The sequence below is a fragment of the Podarcis raffonei genome, chromosome 10, assembly GCF_027172205.1.
Source record: "Podarcis raffonei isolate rPodRaf1 chromosome 10, rPodRaf1.pri, whole genome shotgun sequence".
Lineage (NCBI taxonomy): Eukaryota > Metazoa > Chordata > Lepidosauria > Squamata > Lacertidae > Podarcis > Podarcis raffonei.
This window is the reverse complement of record NC_070611.1, coordinates 10590605-10610243: the sequence shown is the minus strand read 5'-3', so window position 1 is coordinate 10610243 and position 19639 is coordinate 10590605. Positions and strand designations below refer to the sequence as shown.

Here is a 19639-nt window from a genome sequence, read left to right as displayed (position 1 = left end):
GCACAGCTCCTTCATCTCCAACACTCCAGGCATCTGCTATTGGTTTCCAATATGCTTATAGGTGGCAGATACGCTGTAAATGTAAGCTGAGATACAGTATAATATCATGCTTTCATCCAAGTAATGTATCCCTTAGAGGAGAGCTGGCAATATTGCAAGAATCAGCTTTGTGAGACGTAAGCTCAAGTTCAGATCAGTTTCTACAAGCATTCCTTTAATTTACAATTTTGTCATCTATGCCTCCTGTATTGCCAAATGCAATTCAGTCAGTCTTTCATCAGGAAGAGAAAAACCATTGTATTTCTATAAATATGTTTAGTTTAAAATATAATACTGCCCTCTTCCTTTGTTGCTCTGACAACTTCTCTTTACAAAGAAATGCTTATTTATTTAGAATATTTGTAAACCACTTCTTCAAAAGAATTTTCCAAACCAACATAGGGCTAAAATCTGTAAAACGAAAACAGGCCATGACCACTTCAGATGCATCTTATGTGGATGATCTCACATGCGCAAACCAGGCTAAACCTGGATGTAACCCACAAACATCACAGAAAGGGGCGGAGGTCTAGAACATAACCCTCGCGCAAATCAGTCACTGCCTATATTAAAAACCATCATAATTAAAAACAAATATAAAAAACCAACAACACTTTAAAACAAATAATAAGTAATCAAATCATTTTTCTGGATAAGAAAAGTTTGCAGCAAGCATCTAAAACAATGTAGTGAGAATGGCTCACAGGAGCAGAGAACATTGAAGGAACAACTTCTCAGAAATGTGGAACAAATATTATGTGGAAATCGTAAAAGTACAAGTTCTCCCAAACAAAGTGATCAAATAGGCATACATGGAGCCAAGGGGGTCCCTTAAGGAACCAGGTCCCAAGCTATTAAGAGCTTTATATACCAACAGTGAAACCACAGAAGATTGTTGAGCAAAAGCATAATATGCCGACAGAACTGAAGTCTCGTCAAGCAATCGTGCTGTAGCAGTTTGCACAAACTGCACAATGTAGAAACTACCCTGTCCTGAGTCCTGAGGCATCGTCAGACTCAGAAGTGGAGTACCAGGCTGAGACAGGTGAGGGGAAAAGGAGGTGACATGGGGAGTTAATACTGGGGGAAGGAGGCAGCTGCCCTGGCTGGGGAACGAGGACTCCCATCTTCCTTCTTTCCTCCCAGGGAGACGAGAACAACAATGGGCATCTCATGGGGTGATGGGGAGGGCACAGCCTGGTCGCCCAGGACCCAGTGGCACTCCTGTCGCTGGGAAAGATGCATCTTCCCCAACCCAGAGAGCAACTCCATGCTTGGTGATCTTGCAGGGAATGAGTCTTGTGAGTAAGCGTTCTTTGCCCTGTCTTGTGCCAGGGGCTCTTTGGATCTAAGCCAAATGGGGAATGTGTGGCCCTCCAGATGTTGTAGACTACAACTCCCCATCGTTCCTGACCCCTTGGGCCTAATAGGAGATGGAACAAAAAAAAGGGAAGGCTGAAGGGCCCCCACTGTGGTCTAAATAATAGATTAAGTTTCCTGAACCCTAGGAAAGCAATCTGGACCAATTTAGGATTCTCTACAGGAAGGGTGCATGGAGTAAGTTCTGCACAAGTTGAGTTCTTTCTATGTTTTTACTGCAGACAGACAACTACCAAAGAGGTCAGTACATCTTCTGCTGATATACAATTAATAGCAATCAAAATACAATGAGCCACTAACATTGCTCATTGGCACACCTCAACTGCAAAGGTACAAACCCTATGAAGGAAGGAACAGAAATATCCCTAATGTGTTTTGAACACAAAATCCTCAGTCAATGAAAGTCTGCACTAGAAAAATAAATTGGATTGTCATCAGAGGTTTTTATGAGGAAATCACAGCAACTTACCTGTATTTTGTGCAGGTAGAATTTTGACCGGAAGGGCCTTCGGGATTAAGAGTGACTTGTGGTGAAACCTGAGCTGACAGCAAAAATCCCAAAGCTAAAATAAGAAGTGCAACTGTAGTGCCTACAAGAAGAAACAAAACACTTTAGTTCAGAAAAGAATTTTACTAACACAAATGTGCTTCTTTAGAAGAAAACTGCTATTTTGTTCAATTTAAAAATGTTGAGCTGACTTTGTCCACTGAAATAAAGTATTTATATTAGGCACCTAACTCCTTGGCATATGCAATGCTCAAGAACATCACATAACACAGAATGGCCAGGAACATGGGACCGAGTTGCTACTTTGATGAAAAACTCCTCACAATATGTTGGCACTTCATCCACATGCCCAGATAGAATATCTACAAAAAGGTGAATGTCACAATAGCATCCAATTCTAGCATCTGTCAATCCAATCTGCCTTATAACACCTGAGGCTGAAGTAAACAGGTGTTTAGATAGCCCCTTTGTTAAGAAATACTGAGTGCAGAATTTTGTTTATCTGAGGAAAACATGGCAAGTAGCATTAAGAGGACAACATTTCTTCAGAGATTTGCATTCCTGAAGGCCCAAATTCATTCTATGGCATCTATAAACAAGAAAAAGATGTTGTGTAGACCAGGCAAGAAATGATTTATCCTTACAATATAAGAAAGCAGGCTGGAACCTTATGGCTGCAAAGTCCTACACTACCTGTAACTTTAAGCCTCCCCAAACAAGAGACAAGTGAGGCCCTCTGCAGGTTTTCCTCGAAAATGAGAACACAACACTTTGTCAGAGCGAGCCAAGTAGCAGGTGTTCATAAGTGGTTAAAAATGTTACGGATTTTTTAAATCACGAATTAACAGCATGCTATATACTGGCTTCTTCTTGAAGCTCACTTGCTAAGTGTAGGTACTTTGAGGCAAAGGATAGTTCTGCCTCTCAGCAGCATTGAAAATTTAGATCAGACGGGCAATGACCCTTCCTTCTCATCTCTGAAACGTGCTGAAGCATGTTGAAGCACTTGAAAAATCTGCGACATTCAGTCTGAAATCCAGTCTCTCTATAGTAAGATGTATTCACTGAAATCTGTCAGCAGAACTTACAGTACTCTACAGGTTTGAATAGGATGGAGTTTCAACAACCCGTTTTCAGAAAAACAGCAGACTGACTTCTTTATTAAAAAATGCTTGAATTAATATGAGGTTTCAAAAAAGCAACTGGAATTGAAAACAGTCACCAGCTGAGAAAAGTTAGTTACTCATTGTTACTGAAAATTACTATTTCCAAAATGCTTTACATTACTAGCTCTTACAGTGGTTTAGGGCAAACAGAACAAGGTATCTCTTGGAATTTCAACATAGAAAGCACAATCAAATCAAAAGCAGACAGCTGATTAAATAGAAGCTGTATTTGGTATTTATTTGTTTTGGCTTATATAATGCAAACCTATGGCTTACCCAGAGCATGTAGATGCGCAGGCCGTGGAGAGCTGCTCACAGCCTTTCTTCCTCCTTCCTCCCTTTTACTGCTGCACCATGCAGAACCAGGTCAACATTTGGCTTAGTGTGTCATCCAAACTGGGTTCCACAGGTCAGCTATCACCTCACGAATTGCAAGCTGTAGCCAAGGTTTGTTCTTGGCTCCAGCTCGGGGTTGAGGAGAGAGCTTACCCACAAACTGCAGTGCAGACACACAAGCCAAGCCTTGGCTTTGTTCAGGAGGAACGAAAAAGACCAGCAAAGCAGCTGTGAGCTCTTCTCTGGGTGCCTGTCCTTTCACATGGTCTAGGGAAGTCTAACTTTGGTTTGCCATGTTGTGTGAACCAGGTCTAGGCATACAACAGTGAACACTAAATAAAGATGAGCACGCCATAGCTAGTTCACTTATCAATGCAAACCAGGCTGGATAAAAACTATTTACATGGGCAAATTAATTTAGAAACTCTTAAGAATTTGCACAGAAGACTGAGAGTTACATTATTTTACTGTGCAACACTGTTATCAAGATTAGCTATTACGAAGTCTTACCATTCTACATTGTTACTTATAGAAGCATAGAACTGTAGAGTTGGAAGGGTCATCTAGCACAAGTCCCTGCAATGCAGAAATCTTTTGCCTAATGTGGGGCTCAAACCCACAAGCCTGAAATTAAGAGTCTCATTCTCTAACAACTGGGCTATCCCAGGTCTTCGATTCATAACTGCTTGTTACTGGTTGCTATTCCTGCTCCCGAGGCTAGGAACTGAAGCAATGGATCCAAGTTACAAGAAAGGAGATTCCTGTTAAACATCAGGAAAAACTTTCTGGCAGTTAAGAGCTGTTTGACAGTGGGACAGACTCACAGGAGGGAGTTCCAGGTGGACTCACCTGGAACCTCAGAGGTTTTTAAGCAGAAGGTGTTTAGCCATCTGTCATGTATGATCTACAGTGGTACCTTGGTTTAAGAACAGCTTAGTTTATGAACAACTTGGATTAAGAACGCTGCAAACCCAGAAGTAGGTGTTTTGGTTTTTGAACTTTGTCTTGGAAGCAGAACACGTTCCGCTTCCTGTTGAGTGTGTTCCATTTGTAAATTGAGTCCCTCCCGCTGCTATGGGAAAGCACACCTCGGTTTCAGAACGCATTGGTTTAAGAACGGACTTCCGGAACAGATTAAGTTTGTAAACCAAGGTATCACTGTAGTTTAAACTCCTGCATCACAGGGGATTGGACTAGATGACACTTCGTGTCCCTTCCAACTCTACAATTTTATAATTTGATCGTTCACATGCTTTTGGGGGCATATATGCTTATTACCTTTCATTCTAAACCTGCAGAGAGGCAACTCATCCAAAAGAACCCCAAGTATGCCACACCTGATCAAGCAACTGAACTTAGGCCTGCCACTTCCAAAACCTACAGACCCCAACTTGGCTTGTTAATTTAAGAAGCTTTAAAAGCAACCTTCTGCCATCGTTACTGCATTTCCCTGTCTCAATAAACTTTCTTCAACGCAGTCCATCTTGGCCTGAAACAACATGTCACACAATAATGAAGAGAACTAACACAAAGTTGTACCTGCTAAGCTTCCGAGGGTGAGTTTTCGCCGGCCCACTTTCTCAACAAGCCAGACTCCAACAAGAGTGAAAATGAAATTAGTGAATGCTGTCACTGCAGCAAGCCAAATTGCAAGCCGGTCATCTTGAACACCGGACATCTGCATAATGGTGGCACTGTAATACCTGAAAAGTTAAATAAAAGAGAATAAAAAGCATTGCCCAGATTTGGTCAATGATAAAATGATTTCATATATGAGTTTTCATTATGGACAGTACTGTATGAGGTTTCTACATTTGGGCAGATACAATGTTTTCTTTTACAATGGCACTAAGGAACTGAACACGTCCTGTGCTTTGCTGGGCAGCTTGACTCAGGAGACTCCAGAAACTTGTCGCTTAAAAGGCTCTGAAATTTCCAACACATGTCCTAGGAACACTGTTCTCCTGACACTCACAAATCCTTGTTGCTTTGAGGCCAGTTGGGGACAACACTGGAGAGATCTTCCTACAGAAGAACATGAGAAAGGGATGGAATGTTGCCATGGAGAATGTGACACCAATTAAGAGTGTTAATCCATAACAAATTTAAGAATTAAAAACTCTTAATTGCTATTCTCCACTCCTGTAAGAAGGACAGATCCTGAAGCTGAGGCTCCAATACTTTGGCCACCTCATGAGAAGAGAAGACTCCCTGGAAAAGACCCTGATGTTGGGAAAGATGGAGGGCACAAGGAGAAGGGGACGACAGAGGACGAGATGGTTGGACAGTGTTCTCAAAGCTACCAGCATGAGTTTGACCAAACTGCGGGAGGCAGTGGAAGACAGGAGTGCCTGGCGTGCTCTGGTCCATGGGATCATGAAGAGTTGGACACAACTAAACAAGTAAACAACAACTCCTGTAAGTTAAATTATAATTTCTATACTGCCATTCATCAGGGAATCACAAGACAGTTTACAATATAAAAACAAAAAAATACATTCCATACTAATAAACAAAAACAGTTTACCGTATTTTTCGCACCATAGGGCGCACCGGACCATAGGGCGCACCCAGTTTTTTGGGGGGGAAATAAAGGGGGGGAAATTATTTTCCCCCCAGGCGCGGGGCTGGGGCGGGGTAAGCTCGAGCTTCCCCCGACCCCAGCCCCCAAACAGGCAGCTCTCTGCAAGCCGTGGGAGCGCTCCCACGGCTTGCTGAGAGGTCCGCGAAGCCTGGACGCGCTGAGCTCAGCGCGCGCAGGCTTCAGCATGCAGGCAAGTCTCCGCAAGCAGCGGGAGCCCAGCGCTGGGCTCCCGCTGCTTGCGGAGAGGTGTGCGAAGCCTGGAGAGCGTGAGGGGTCGGTGCGCACCGACCCCTCTCACTCTCCAGGCTTCAGCGAAAGCCTGCATTCGCACCATAGGACGCACACACATTTCCCCTTCATTTTTGGAGGGGAAAAATTGCGTCCTATGGTGCGAAAAATACTGTAATCAGCCAAAGGCATGGGAAAAGAGGAATGTTTTTGCCTCATGCCTAAAGATATGTAATGAAGGTGCCAAGTGAGCACCCCTGGGGAGAGTAATCCACGTGGGGAGCCTCTGCAGAAAAGGCCCCGTTCTCATGTTGCCACCCTCTGGACCTCTTGTGGAGGAGGAACACAAAGTAGGGCCTTTGATGAGGACAAAAGATTCTTCCAGTGTCTATACTGCATTCAAACAAAATGTGTTGCTGTTGCAGGCGATAAAAATGCTTGTCACTAGTGGGTCTGCTGAGCAGTCTATTTAGTACACATTTCAAAATAATGGAATTTAACAAGTGTTATAAACCTTGGGGGGGGGGGAGTCTGAAATCTTATGCTTAGACATGACCAATTTAAGCCAACCTTTAAAGCAGAAGGATTCCTTTTTGTCCTAAATGGCTGGTAGTGTGTTCTTATGACAAGATTGCATGTCAAATTTCAAAATGGATTTCTAAATTACTACTACAAATGCTATCACTCTGTAATGCTTCAGTGAGAATTATTTAAGCATTCAAGTTCTTGATTCCAAATTGCAAAATCTTTCAAGTTTTGATGAAGTCACCAGCAAACAAAATGCTGCAGTCCAGCTTTCATTTTAAGTCTGCACTTCATTTGTACGAAATGCCATCTCATCAACACACAAAGATTTTATGATCCAAAGAAATGTAATGGTTGTGATCTTTTGTTCTGCTATAGCTGGAATATCCTGGAATCACCAAATCATTTCTATTTTACCATCACGTAAAATACCAAAGGATGCTGGTACTTTCAAAGCCTCTCAGAGCCAATTCCTCCTTTCTGCTCATGTTTTTTCCCTTATTATTACATTAGTCCTTCTCCTCCTGCTTTCAGGGCAGAGGTCTGATTGCAGATCCAATTTATCTGTGCTTTCCACAAGAAAACTGTGACAAAGCTTCCATTTAGACTCCTATTCACGAGAAAGGGTCTCTATTGTTTAGACAAAATCTTAAACCATAGTGAATTCGTCCCTATTTCATATGCTCCCTTCTTCTCTGACACAGCCACGAGCAGATTGGCAGGGTTTGCATCCGTTTCAAGATAACCAGAATTATTCATTATATCTGAACTCAGAAAAGCAGTGGTTAATCTTAACTATAGTTTAAGGCAGGGATGGGGAAACTCTGTGGCCCTCCAGATATTATTGGATTTGAATTTCCTTCAGCATGGCAACACATGGAGCGCCACCGCTCCTGCATCCCAGTGCAAGACTCGAAGCATGGGTTCCCCCCACAAAAATTTATAATTTGGCAATATATTTGGATTTTATGATTTGTATTATTATAATTTGGACTAATTTGTATGATATGATTGATTTGGTAAATGGAAACTTAAGAAAAATTATTTTTAAAAAAGAAAAAGCAGAAAAAAAGAACTTCCAATCTCTTTGCAGCTACAGCAGAGCAGAAGGAAAGGGAAATATGGGCACTCCAGCCTTGTGCACATAATGCTAAGCCACAATTATGTCTGGAATAAATCACTATCAGTTCCTGACTATGACAAAAGTCTAACTGATTAAACTTCATTTTCAAGCATAGTTGGCAAACAGACAGCTGCTACCTGCTCAACTAAGGACACTTAAAAGAAAAACTGTTCTTGATAGAAGTCCTCTCAGATGCGCCAACTTTTAAATTGAAAACGATTCCAGTGGACAAGCCAGGGCTCCTTATATTTCTCAGAGTTAGTAGCAGAGACCACCAGAGGGAGCCCTCACAATAAACAGTATACTTCTGAGGAAGTGGTGCTTTTGAGACACTCTCTCACCTATATCAGCTCTGTACGTAGCACAAGCAACCATGCTTTCACATGATGGAATGAACAGACTAAGTATCCTAGGCTAAGAACACAATTCAGGAACAAGAGACACACTGGAACTGGGACAAAAGAGGAGACAAGACTAAGGTCTACAAGCAAATTAGACAAAGGCTGAAAGGTGGACCTTTAAAATGCGTTTACAGGAGTGAAAAGGTAAATTTAATATATCAATGTATTTCAGAATACATATTGAGATTTCAGTAATATGTGCTTCTAATGGTTATGGGGTTGCTCGTGCGTAAGTTGCCGCCACTCCTGGGTAGGTGGCCTGGTTAAACCTTTCCTGGCTGGACAGCCCCTCACTTCGTGGCTGCTCAGTCGCTGGCAGAATCCGACAGTGGGCGTTTCTTCAACCTTTTCCAACATAAAAGTTGTTTGACGCCCAGTCTCCTCCTAGCCTCCCTGCGCGGAAGCCTTCTGCGCAGGGTGGGCGTGGGTAGCAGAGGACCTGTGCTCTCTCCGCTGGTGTCCAGTGAAGAGTCTCTGAGCCTGCTCTCCGCTTCCCCCATTGGCCCCCCTCCATCCCTGGTGTCGCGCTGATTTTCTTCCCCAACAGGAGACCTGCCTCTCTCCCTACTTGGCCCCTCTCCAGCATCGTCGTGGAGCCCCTCCTCCTCTCGTTCCGATGGCAGTTCCCTGACAGTGCTTGTTAGTCCCTTTCCTCCTATGAATTACATCTGGCTCAAAATTACTGCCTGCAATTTTTAATCCTCAATCTGAAATCTTAAACTATTTCTTTGGATGTCACTGTGTCACTGCAGGTAAGAGAAAGAGGAAATCCCAAATGTCAGTATCATTCATAATTTAGATTTTCTGTTTAGCTCATCAAATTGCTGGATATGAAACCCAAACAACTGAACGCTGTGTTTCCTCAGTGAAAACGATGCTGTCATCCTCTTAGTTTCTTAACTCTGTAATTATTTAACCTTCATAGTATGTATACCTCCTCTCTTTATAGGAGGAGCATCTTTTGCAAACTGATTCTTAATGAAGTTGGCTTTTCAGTGGTTTGACAGACTTTTCAATCACAGTTAAATAGGATGAATGTTCCCAGTGCAAAACCAGCTTTCAGCAGTTACAGTAGTTTCTCTTTCAGAGACATGATATTGTTACATACCTTTTACAATGCAAAAATAGCAAGAACAATTTCTTAACACATTAACACAGTTTAGGAAAGTGTCTAGGAAACCACTTTCTTCACAACTTGTAACTCAACTGCGAACTCAGCTCAAGGCAAAATGATACCAGAAGCAGCACTCTAGCAAAATTGTTAAAGCTTTAGAAAAGAACTGAAGCAAACAGTTTTACAACTGACTCATGTACCTTCTTCTACCTTCACAATACCAATTATTATGGGACTATTTTATCCATTTGACTCCAAAAAAAGGTATCTTGTAGAAACACAGTGAGATACTGAAATTCAAAATGCTGTTCAAATATGACCGTGCTTAACCAAATCAGGTTTATGTTGTTAATATATACAATTCCTGTCAGAAGGAGAGGGGAAGATTGAAGCACACAAGTCGGTTGATTCACATTATGCTAAAACCCTGTATCTGTACCCAGCTATTGGCTATTCTTCGCCTCCAATTCCGCAAATCAGAAAACAGTGCTGCTATCTTGCAAATTTTGCAACCATTGAGCCCAGATTAGTCTCACACAAACCAAAGGAACATTTTACAAGGCAGTGATATATGACAAAATCGAGAGGGGTGGAGGGGAGAAATCACTGAACTGAAAGTGTTCCATTTAAAGCTTGGTAACTGAAAAAAAGCTGAACATCAAGAGTACAGTCCATTCATTATGTGCACCAAGATATTTCTTTCCTGAGTAGCAAAAACTGTCCCACGTTTCAACATGTGAGGTTAAAAATCAGTTTATCACACACACAAAAAGAGCCCACAATGGTCTTGTAATATACTAATGGATAGTGTATTTAATATAGTCATGCATACTTACTTTCATGATCCAGTAAAAGTAAACTATATTTCTTAAGGATTAGCGAATTTATTTTTTCCCTTTAGGGCAGATGAGGCTAACTTGTGGCTGATGGGAGTTGAACAGGTTAGCCACTCCTGCTTAAAGGTAACACATTCACCATCTTTATGGGCTTTTGCACATGCACATCAGTGACTGTATAGAAAATTTCCTGAAGTTCTGAGAAGAAAACAACACATATACTAGCTCAGTTCAGACCATTCTGTAGCCCAAACCATGATATGATGGATCAGGAACAAGATGAGGGGTCATATGCTACCTCTCCCCACTATATGCAACTCCATTTTCTATTTCCGGCCTTGATATTGACATTCTGCTGTGATGTCCCAGTTAGCAAACTGCTTTACTGCTTTCCATTCAAACCAGAACCAGAAACCCTTGGTTTGGAGCATCATCTAAATTGCTTCAGTGATGCTTTCTGTGACAATATAACCATGTTCAATCCTTAATGTGCTTTTGGAATCCATCTGCCGAGACAAAATCCTCGTCTAGTGGCTACCACATAGCTATTTTTAAACTCTTCCTTGATGTTACAGTGCTTTGGAGCAAGATAGCTTGATGAAGGTGTAGCCATGTATGAGTATCTCTTAGTTCAAGTCAAGTATAGGCAATCATGCTAAACCACTTGACTTGTATCTCTTTTTTTACTTCTACCTCTTTCATCAGAGTGCTTATTAATCTTTGCTACTCTTCTCTCAGATGTGGCGTGTCTTCCTCTGCTGCACATCTACACAATCTTTAAACAGAATGGATTGTGCCTCATCCATTCCAGTACTGCGTTGTATTTATTGCTTTTGGTGAAAGGTCTTAGCAAATACACACAGTTACAATAAATAAATAAATGAATGCAATAATATGAAACATTAAACCAATTTAAGGGCTATGTTCAGGTGGAATTCAATTGCATACCAACAATCCCAGGTTGTGCAACTAAAGCTGATTTGGTGCTCTTGTGTAGCAAACCCCCTTTCCACCAAAACTGAACATTTTGCTGAAGGAGAGTGTCAGGAAAATGTGCTAGAAAGTTGGATAATCATTGCTTGACACAACGTTTTATAACCTCCCAGCAACCAGAGTGGATGCTCAATCTAACCTTGTCTAACCTCCCCACAAACACTGTTGAACATTTGTTTGAACAAACAGGAAGTCTGAAAACAATCCATGATTACTTCACTACCGTGTGTTGATCACCAGTACTGATTGAAACACCACCGTTTTATCAGCTGAGGCAATCTGCTGCACAGTAAATAGACACCTCTCCTATAAACCTTATCCTAATTTCTTAGTGACAATAGCAAAAGAGGACAACACAGCAGGCCACCTATTTATTGATATCATTTAGCAAAGAAAAAAATTAAGCCAACTTTAGTGAGAAATTGTTATTATTATTACTGGAAATTTTATGATGCAACTAAACAAACTGGCAATGGTGCATTACCCACAATACAAATTAGACAACAAGGACATAAAAAACGAAAAAGCAAGAAACATGTCCGCACTCAATAAAGGAACAGGCAAGACAACAGGACATACCTGTGTATTTCTACTGCTAGATTGGTATGGTTATGCTTGTGAAGTGAAGGCACAAGACGGGGGGTTGGTCATCAGGTGAGCTGCGCACAGGTGAGCTGAAGCAAGCTGCTGGCTAGCCCTGTGGAGCCTCCTTTTATTGAGACAAATATGCAAACCAGGGAGATACATTTTGGGCTGTGACCTTTACACATCTTCGGTCCCGAGATCGTGGGGTGGTACAAAGTTATTTTGGCACCTGTTTCCACAGCGTCATTTTCCCCTTGCACAGTGTATGATGAAGGAGACAAAGGTTACAGACAGGACACCGCAGACTGCTGAGACCGCAAAAGGTCAGACAGAGGGAACAATGTTCTAGACAGCCGTGACTTTGTCTGTGAGGGGGAGTATGCTACGCACCCCAGGGTCACACGTGCAGGCAGACTGTGGCTGCCTGCTGGTGGGGAAGTGTGCTCCCTCCGGACCCCACTGCCCACTCCGCGATATCCCTACACTTGAATCCTGAACAGAACATTCACAATATTCAGGCATTCTTGGTGGGGACATGGGAGACAGCCTTATCAGTGGTCTGCTCCCAGACTTCTGGGAACTCCTTCCCTAAATAAGCTAGACCAGCTCCCTCCTTGCTGTCCTACTGGCAGGTGAGTACTTTCTTGTTGTCACAGACTTTTGGGAACTGATTGCTTTGAATTAAAGAGCTGGTGCCCTGCTGTTTTTATTGTAGTCACTGGTATGTTTTTAAACAGATCTTATATATGTATATAGTTTTAATTCTATCAATTGTATTTTAATTATTGATTTTCTGATCTTTTTGAAAGGTTCTTGTTTTTAATCTGTAAGCCGCCTTGAGTTGCATAAGAGAAATAGGCGAGGTATAAATAAACGTATGATAATGATAATAATAATAATAATAATAATAATAATACTGTATTTTAATATTTGGTTTGAAGCCGCCCAGAGTGGCTGGGGAAGCCCAGCCAGATGGGCGGGGTATAAATAAATTATTATTTATTTATTTATTTATTTATTTATTTATTTATTTACATTGTAATGGACCAAGACAAATAAATTCCACACTTGAAAATTAATTGTGGTGACAAAAGCATACTAGAGGCAATACATCTAGAATAAAGACACCAGACCTTTCCAAAAAGGAAAATTGTACAAAGAAGCCACTTTGAATGATTATTATTCAGCACCAGCGGCACTGTAAAATCTCATGGATGAGATTTCCATGTTCAGAACACACATCCCCAATACAAAAATGTTGGGCGTGCTAGAAAGCCCCTGTGCTGTTTTCAATGATAAGCTAGTCAACACAGTGTATGCTGTTATTTGTGGGCAAACTAGTATTTAACTCAAACATACCTTTGAAAGCTAGAATGATCCACTCCTTGGAGTTACTGACATGTCAAATCAAAAGAACCTGGGAGGAGCAAAGCACATGCCTCCTCATTCTGATGAAGCCATGCTTTGGGTTTAATGTTATGTGCAAATGTGGTTGTTATGGTCGCCTGTCTTTTACTAGAACCCCAAGTACCCAGTGCAGAAGACATGCACTGACGCCCTTTTCATGAGTTTGAGAACCCTCAACGTTCAAGAATGAAAGGCTCCCCATTTCAGAAGGCTGCCTCCTAGTGACAGAAGGGAGAGTAGGTCATGCCATGCATATTTTGTTTTGTTTAATACTCAATTGTCACAGTGCAGCTAAACTAAAACTGTGTGGATAAGGCCAATATATAGTTTGGTCATTAGGTGGTACTGGACTAAGTTGTAAATGGGCAGAGTTGGAAATGGACAGACGGTTTCCTGTTCTTATTTAAGGTCTATAACAAAGCTCTTGTCTAGCTTTTGGACTGGTAGATAATTCAAGCCATGGTACCTTACCATGGTAGATAATTCAAGCCTATGTCCCCCTCCCCCCTGCCAACATCCCTTACTATGATGACATAGTAAAAAAAATAGAAAAGACTGCACAATTCCTCAACATTATGAAAATGCATTAACAGAGACTTCTTTGCATACAGAGCGTTATCCCCTAATGAAATCATTCTCTTGAACCAAATTATTCTTGAATAGCATAGTGAAGGTATTTAAAATTCTAGGAACACTTCAAGTTTAAGTTCACACACAGAAACCATCTCATTATTTTCTCCTTTTTCAACTTTTAATTAAATGTGCTACATCAGTAATATTTACCTTGCATAAATTAACTTTTTAAAAGAAACACGTCTAAACTTTTAGGACTGCTTAATTAACATCAGTAAGAGCCGCCAGCCTAAAACCAGACAATTCCGGGGAATACTGGTTTTCTTTTCTTAATCAAACATTGAGATATTATATTAGACTAATTATATACTGTATAAAGAATATAAATGCATATCTTTAAGTGCCAACCAATCTTAAATTTTAAAGCAACAGGCGTAGTTGTTAGTCCTGAATAGCATTTTTGTGCATGTGTATATTTATTAAAATATTTAGAACCCACTCTCTATCCAAATATTTCAGGGTAGGGGCACACTAGTAATTAAAACAATCCAACTACGAATCAGGAGTTGATATAATAAATAACGTTAACACGCAGTGACAATCATTAAAAAATTAAGCTGTGAAACTAACAGTTACTAAAGCTTCAGTATGCTTAAATATCGTAGTATAGATTGCTCCCACGGTCCTGAGTAAATATCATTGCAGCAGGCTGTGTACTATGCATTTACTAAATACGTTCAGTGGGGCCAAGAGGTGGCTCATGACCTATACCAGACTTGACCCCGAGTTTTCATGTTACTCACATACATTATGAAAGAGCATTTGGGTCATGCATTTCTTCAGCATAGTTGCCTAGAGACTGTTTCGCCATCTGCAGCAACAATCTAGATCCGTGCGAGTTAAAGGCTTTTATGCATTTACTTAGGCATACACCTCATGCAAACCGCCTGCAAATCAGGTTACATATTGCTATTCCTTTGGTCCTCGGATATTATCTACCACTCACTACACATGAGGAAGAAAGTGAAGCTATCCATTGGGCAGTGAATGTTAATGTCATTACTTTCTATGCATTACCTAACCTGGGAAGGTAGCCCATATAGCAGAAGGAAAACTCTGATCTGAAACCTTTACTGCCTTGAGGAATTATCTTCAGGAGAAGGAAAGGCTAAATAGTAAATTCTACACAAATCTGGAGTGGCGCCCCTAAAATAGTTGGATGGCACCTTGTACACCTCCTTCTGGCAACTCCTGCAGTCCAGCTGGTGCCAAACGTATTGCTGTGCTTTCCTTTGGACCACATCAACGGAGCCAAGAGAGGGGGGATTTTGTCATCTGGGCTGCCCAGGACCTCCATATACCCTGCCCAGGCTTGGACTCTAGGGGGGTCACTTTGGTGCTGCTAATGCAGAAGTTTGTCTTCGCCCCCCAGAAGCACACTCCATTGCCTTTCGAGAGAGAGAGTGTTGCCAACACCAACAATTACATAAGTAAGTAATAAGCAATGTGCCACAAGACCAATTAAATTTATTATTCTGTGCTTTCAAGTTACAATGTAAATGAAATCAAATTGAACTGAGTATCATCCCCACTTTAGCAGAACTATTCGTATCCATGGAATGTGGGGGTTTTGGTGATGATGTAGCTCATAGAGCATCAGTTTTTTATGCAGAAGGTATCATCACATAGGGTTGGAAATGTCCTCTGTCTGAAACACTGGAGAGTTGCAGTCTGCCAGAATCAAAAACTGAGCTAAATGGACCAGTGGTCTGATTCAGTATAAGACTACAATCAGACCTCGGTTCCCGAACGCCTCCATTTTGGAATATTCCAGCTCCCGAACACTGAAAACCCAGAAGAAAATGCCCTGGGTTTCGAACATTTTTCAGAAGCTGAACATCTGACGTGGCTTCCGCTTGAGTGCAGAAAGCTCTTGCAACCAATCAGAAGACGCACCTTGGTTGTCAAACGTTTCAGAAGCCAAACGGGCTTCCAGAATGGATTACGTTAGACAACCGAGGTTTGACTGTACTAATTTTCCTAAAATTGATGAATGTTTAGGTGGGGGTGACTGCTGGATGCTAAGGTCAAGTGAGTTGCTTGAAGTGTTGAATCATTTTTGTTGCTTAAAAATTCTTAAACCTACACTTTCCCGGAAGGGTTATTTGATTTTACCACATCCACACCAAACATTAATTCAGTCTTGGGGGTATTTTTGCCCCATCCCCACAAAATGTACCAAAAATTACTATTTAGGCCCTGGTAGTTAACTGCATAGTAATCTTAATGTGTATGCCATCTGAGTACTAATTTGGCAGCATCCGCTCCTGATACACGCAAACTTAAAATGTTTGCTTCTGCTCCATCTGTTTTGGCATATTATTCAGTGATCATGGGAACCTACAAAGAAAATGTCTGGTAGCTACAAATCCCAGAATTTAACTTTTGGAAGTTATGATCAAGAACAGCCAACATCCACAGCCTTGTTAATTGTCTCAGGATGCTTCATTGTATACACATCTTGAAGTAGCATCATTCTCTCTATTTCTGACAATGCAATCTATACCTTTAAGCATTCCAAAATGTCCCTTCCTAAGGTGAGGAGGCTGTTCAGAGATGAGGGCTTTGAAAGCATGTGCTGGCCAGTCCGTGGTTCCCTCTCACTTAAAAGGAAGGGTTATCAAGGCAAGGAACAGGCTGGCCGATAGCCATCCCAACTTTCAGGCACCTCTCCTCAAAGAGAATGTGTAAACCTTCATTCTTTACACCAACGTAAATTGTTTAGGGAAAATCTGAACTGAATATGGTCTGGAAAAGGTTTAAAAGTAAGTCAAATCCAGGGTTGTCGCCTTATTGCTATCTTTTGCAATACAGAATGTGGAAAATCATGAACTATTAGGGGATTTGAAGAACTGGAAGGGAAATGGAGTAACAGAATTGAGGCAGGTCTAGAGACAGATGGGTGGGCTAGGATTCTGGTGGGGCCAAGGCCAGCACAGGCCCCAGATTTTTTCTTTCTTTCTTTCTTTCTTTCTTTCTTTCTTTCTTTCTTTCTTTCTAAAAAAGGTTGACCAGACATTTCTGAAGAAAGTTAGCACACAACATGCAGGTGTAGCCATTATGATTCAGCACTCAGGCAGCACAATTGCAAATGACCATGGCTTAATCACTGTTGCTAAGCATTAAGAGGAAGAAATGTGGATGCCCTCATCTGTGATTTGGGAAGGGTCCCTCCCAGAGCTAAGAAAGAAAGAAAGAAAGAAAGAAAGAAAGAAAGAAAGAAAGGCAAGAGAAGGAGGAGGATACTGGGGTATGCTTGTTAGAGCACCTTCCTCATTATCATTTCGTTCATTCAATGTGCTGTCTTTGCAGAATAAAACACAATTGATATGCTTTACTCAGAAGCAGCTCTGTTGAAATAAATGAGGCTTCTTTCCTACTGGGGGTAAATGATATGACAGGAATTTCAGTTTTTGCCCACTGTATTTATTCATGTGTGTGTGTTTTTCTGCACTTATTTTTCTGAACATGTCTTTCTCAACTCTGCATTTAAGCACTAGACCCCAATCTGCATATTTTGGAGCACATTTTAAAGACTCCTTGACAGAAATGAGCTCTTCAATTAAATCATTAAATTAACTGGCTCTATATCAAAAATACTACAAATCTAAGAGGCAAACACAGAAAAAGCCATAAAGACACGGCCAAATTAACTTTAATCACACTGCCTCAAGTATGCATATGCTTTTTGCACACTCATTCACCCTCTTAGAATCATAGAGTTGGAAGAGACCACAAGGGCCATCGAGTCCAACCCCCTGCCAAGCAGGAAACACCATCAGAGCACTCCTGACATATGGTTGTCAAGCGTTTGCTTAAAGACCTCCAAAGAAGGAGACTCCACCACACTCCTTGGCAGCAAATTCCACTGTCGAACAGCTCTTACTGTCAGGAAGTTCTTCCTAATGTTTAGGTGGAATCTTCTTCCTTGTAGTTTGGATCCATTGCTCCGTGTCCGCTTCTCTGGAGCAGCAGAAAACAACCTTTCTCCCTCCTCTATGTGACATCCTTTTATATATTTGAACATGGCTATCATATCACCCCTTAACCTCCTCTTCTCCAGGCTAAACATGCCCAGCTCCCTTAGCCGTTCCTCATAAGGCATCGTTTCCAGGCCTTTGACCATTTTGATTGCCCTCCTCTGGACACGTTCCAGTTTGTCAGTGCCCTTCTTGAACTGTGGTGCCCAGAACTGGACACAGTACTCCAGGTGAGGTCTGACCAGAGCAGAATACAGTGGCACTATTACTTCCCTTGATCTAGATGCTATACTCCTATTGATGCAGCCCAGAATTGCATTGGCTTTTTTAGCTGCCACGTCACACTGTTGGCTCATGTCTAGTTTGTGGTCAACCAAGACTCCTAGATCCTTTTCACATGTAGTGCTCTCAAGCCAGGTGTCCCCCATCTTGTATTTGTGCCTCTCATTTTTTTTGCCCAAGTGCAATACTTTACATTTCTCCCTGTTAAAATTCATCTTGTTTGTTTTGGCCCAGTTCTCTAATCTGTCAAGGTCGTTTTGAAGTGTGATCCTGTCCTCTGGGGTGTTAGCCACCCCTCCCAGTTTGGTGTCATCTGCAAATTTGATCAGGATGCCCTTGAGTCCATCATCCAAGTCGTTGATAAAGATGTTGAATAAGACCGGGCCCAAGACAGAACCCTGTGGCACCCCACTAGTCACTCTTCTCCAGGATGAAGAGGAACCATTGATGAGCACCCTTTGGGTTCGGTCAGTCAGCCAGTTACAAATCCACTGAGTGGTAGCATAGTCAAGACCGCATTTTACCAGCTTCTTTACAAGAATATCATGGGACACCTTGTCAAATGCCTTGCTGAAATCAAGGTAGGCTACATCCACTGCGTTCCCTTCATCTACCAGGCTTGTAATTCTGTCTTAGATGCATGGATTCTTAGAATACACACAACCAATAAACTACACTGTTTAAATTAGTGACAACAAGCAGGAGGTCATTGGACTCTCATGCTGGACTCTGTGTCTGTAACTAGGCATAAAAGGTAAAGGGACCACTGACCATTAGGTCCAGTCGTGGCCGACTCTGGGGTTGTGGCGCTCATCTCGCTTTATTGGCTGAGGGAGCCGGCGTACAGCTTCCGGGTCACGTGGCCAGCATGACTAAGCCGCTTCTGGCAAACCAGAGCAGCGCACGGAAATGCCGTTTAGCTTACAGTCGGAGCGGTACCTATTTATCTACTTGCACTTTGACGTGCTTTCGGACTGCTAGGTGGGCAGGAGCAGGGACCGAGCAACGGGAGCTCACCCCGTCGCGGGGATTCGAACCGCCGACCTTCTGATCGGCAAGTCCTAGACTCTGTGGTTTAACCCACAGCGCCACCTGCGTCCCGTAACTAGGCATAATTACATATTAAATCCAAGTGGTCACAGCTCCACTGTTCTATCATGCATAAAGAATAAAAGTATGTGAAAAAGGCTACTGTATAGAAAAATGAGAATATCGACACAGCATTCTGGGATATATTCCACTGCCCCCAGGTTGCAACCCCTCAATCATCTTTGCTGAAGCAGACCCAGACAGAATAGAATGATGTGATTCAGGAGGTACTGCCTAAGGAATAAACTATAAACTTTAAATACAGACCACACACACACTTCAAGGAGATCAGCATATTATCCGTGGCACATTTCAGAGAGCTGAAAAATTTCATCATTTCAAAAAATCCCATTTGGATCCGATCAATATCAAACTTTCATTAAAAACGCTGGAGCTACATGTGAATGCGGCAGTTTTCTGGCTTTCATTA

At 41.8% G+C, this 19639-nt stretch overlaps 1 protein-coding gene across 2 annotated transcripts in view; it reads right to left on the bottom strand.

Moving 5' to 3' along the window:
* The window catches only part of SLC2A13 (solute carrier family 2 member 13), a 101657-nt gene that overhangs the window by 40104 nt on the left and 41914 nt on the right, over window positions 1-19639 (bottom strand). For both annotated transcript variants that reach the window (XM_053406148.1, XM_053406147.1), the window contains exons 5-6: window positions 4969-5132; window positions 1889-2009 (exon numbers count right to left, since the gene is read on the bottom strand). In XM_053406148.1, coding sequence (XP_053262123.1) covers window positions 1889-2009; window positions 4969-5132 — 285 coding nt within the window. The remainder of the gene's footprint in view (window positions 1-1888; window positions 2010-4968; window positions 5133-19639) is intronic.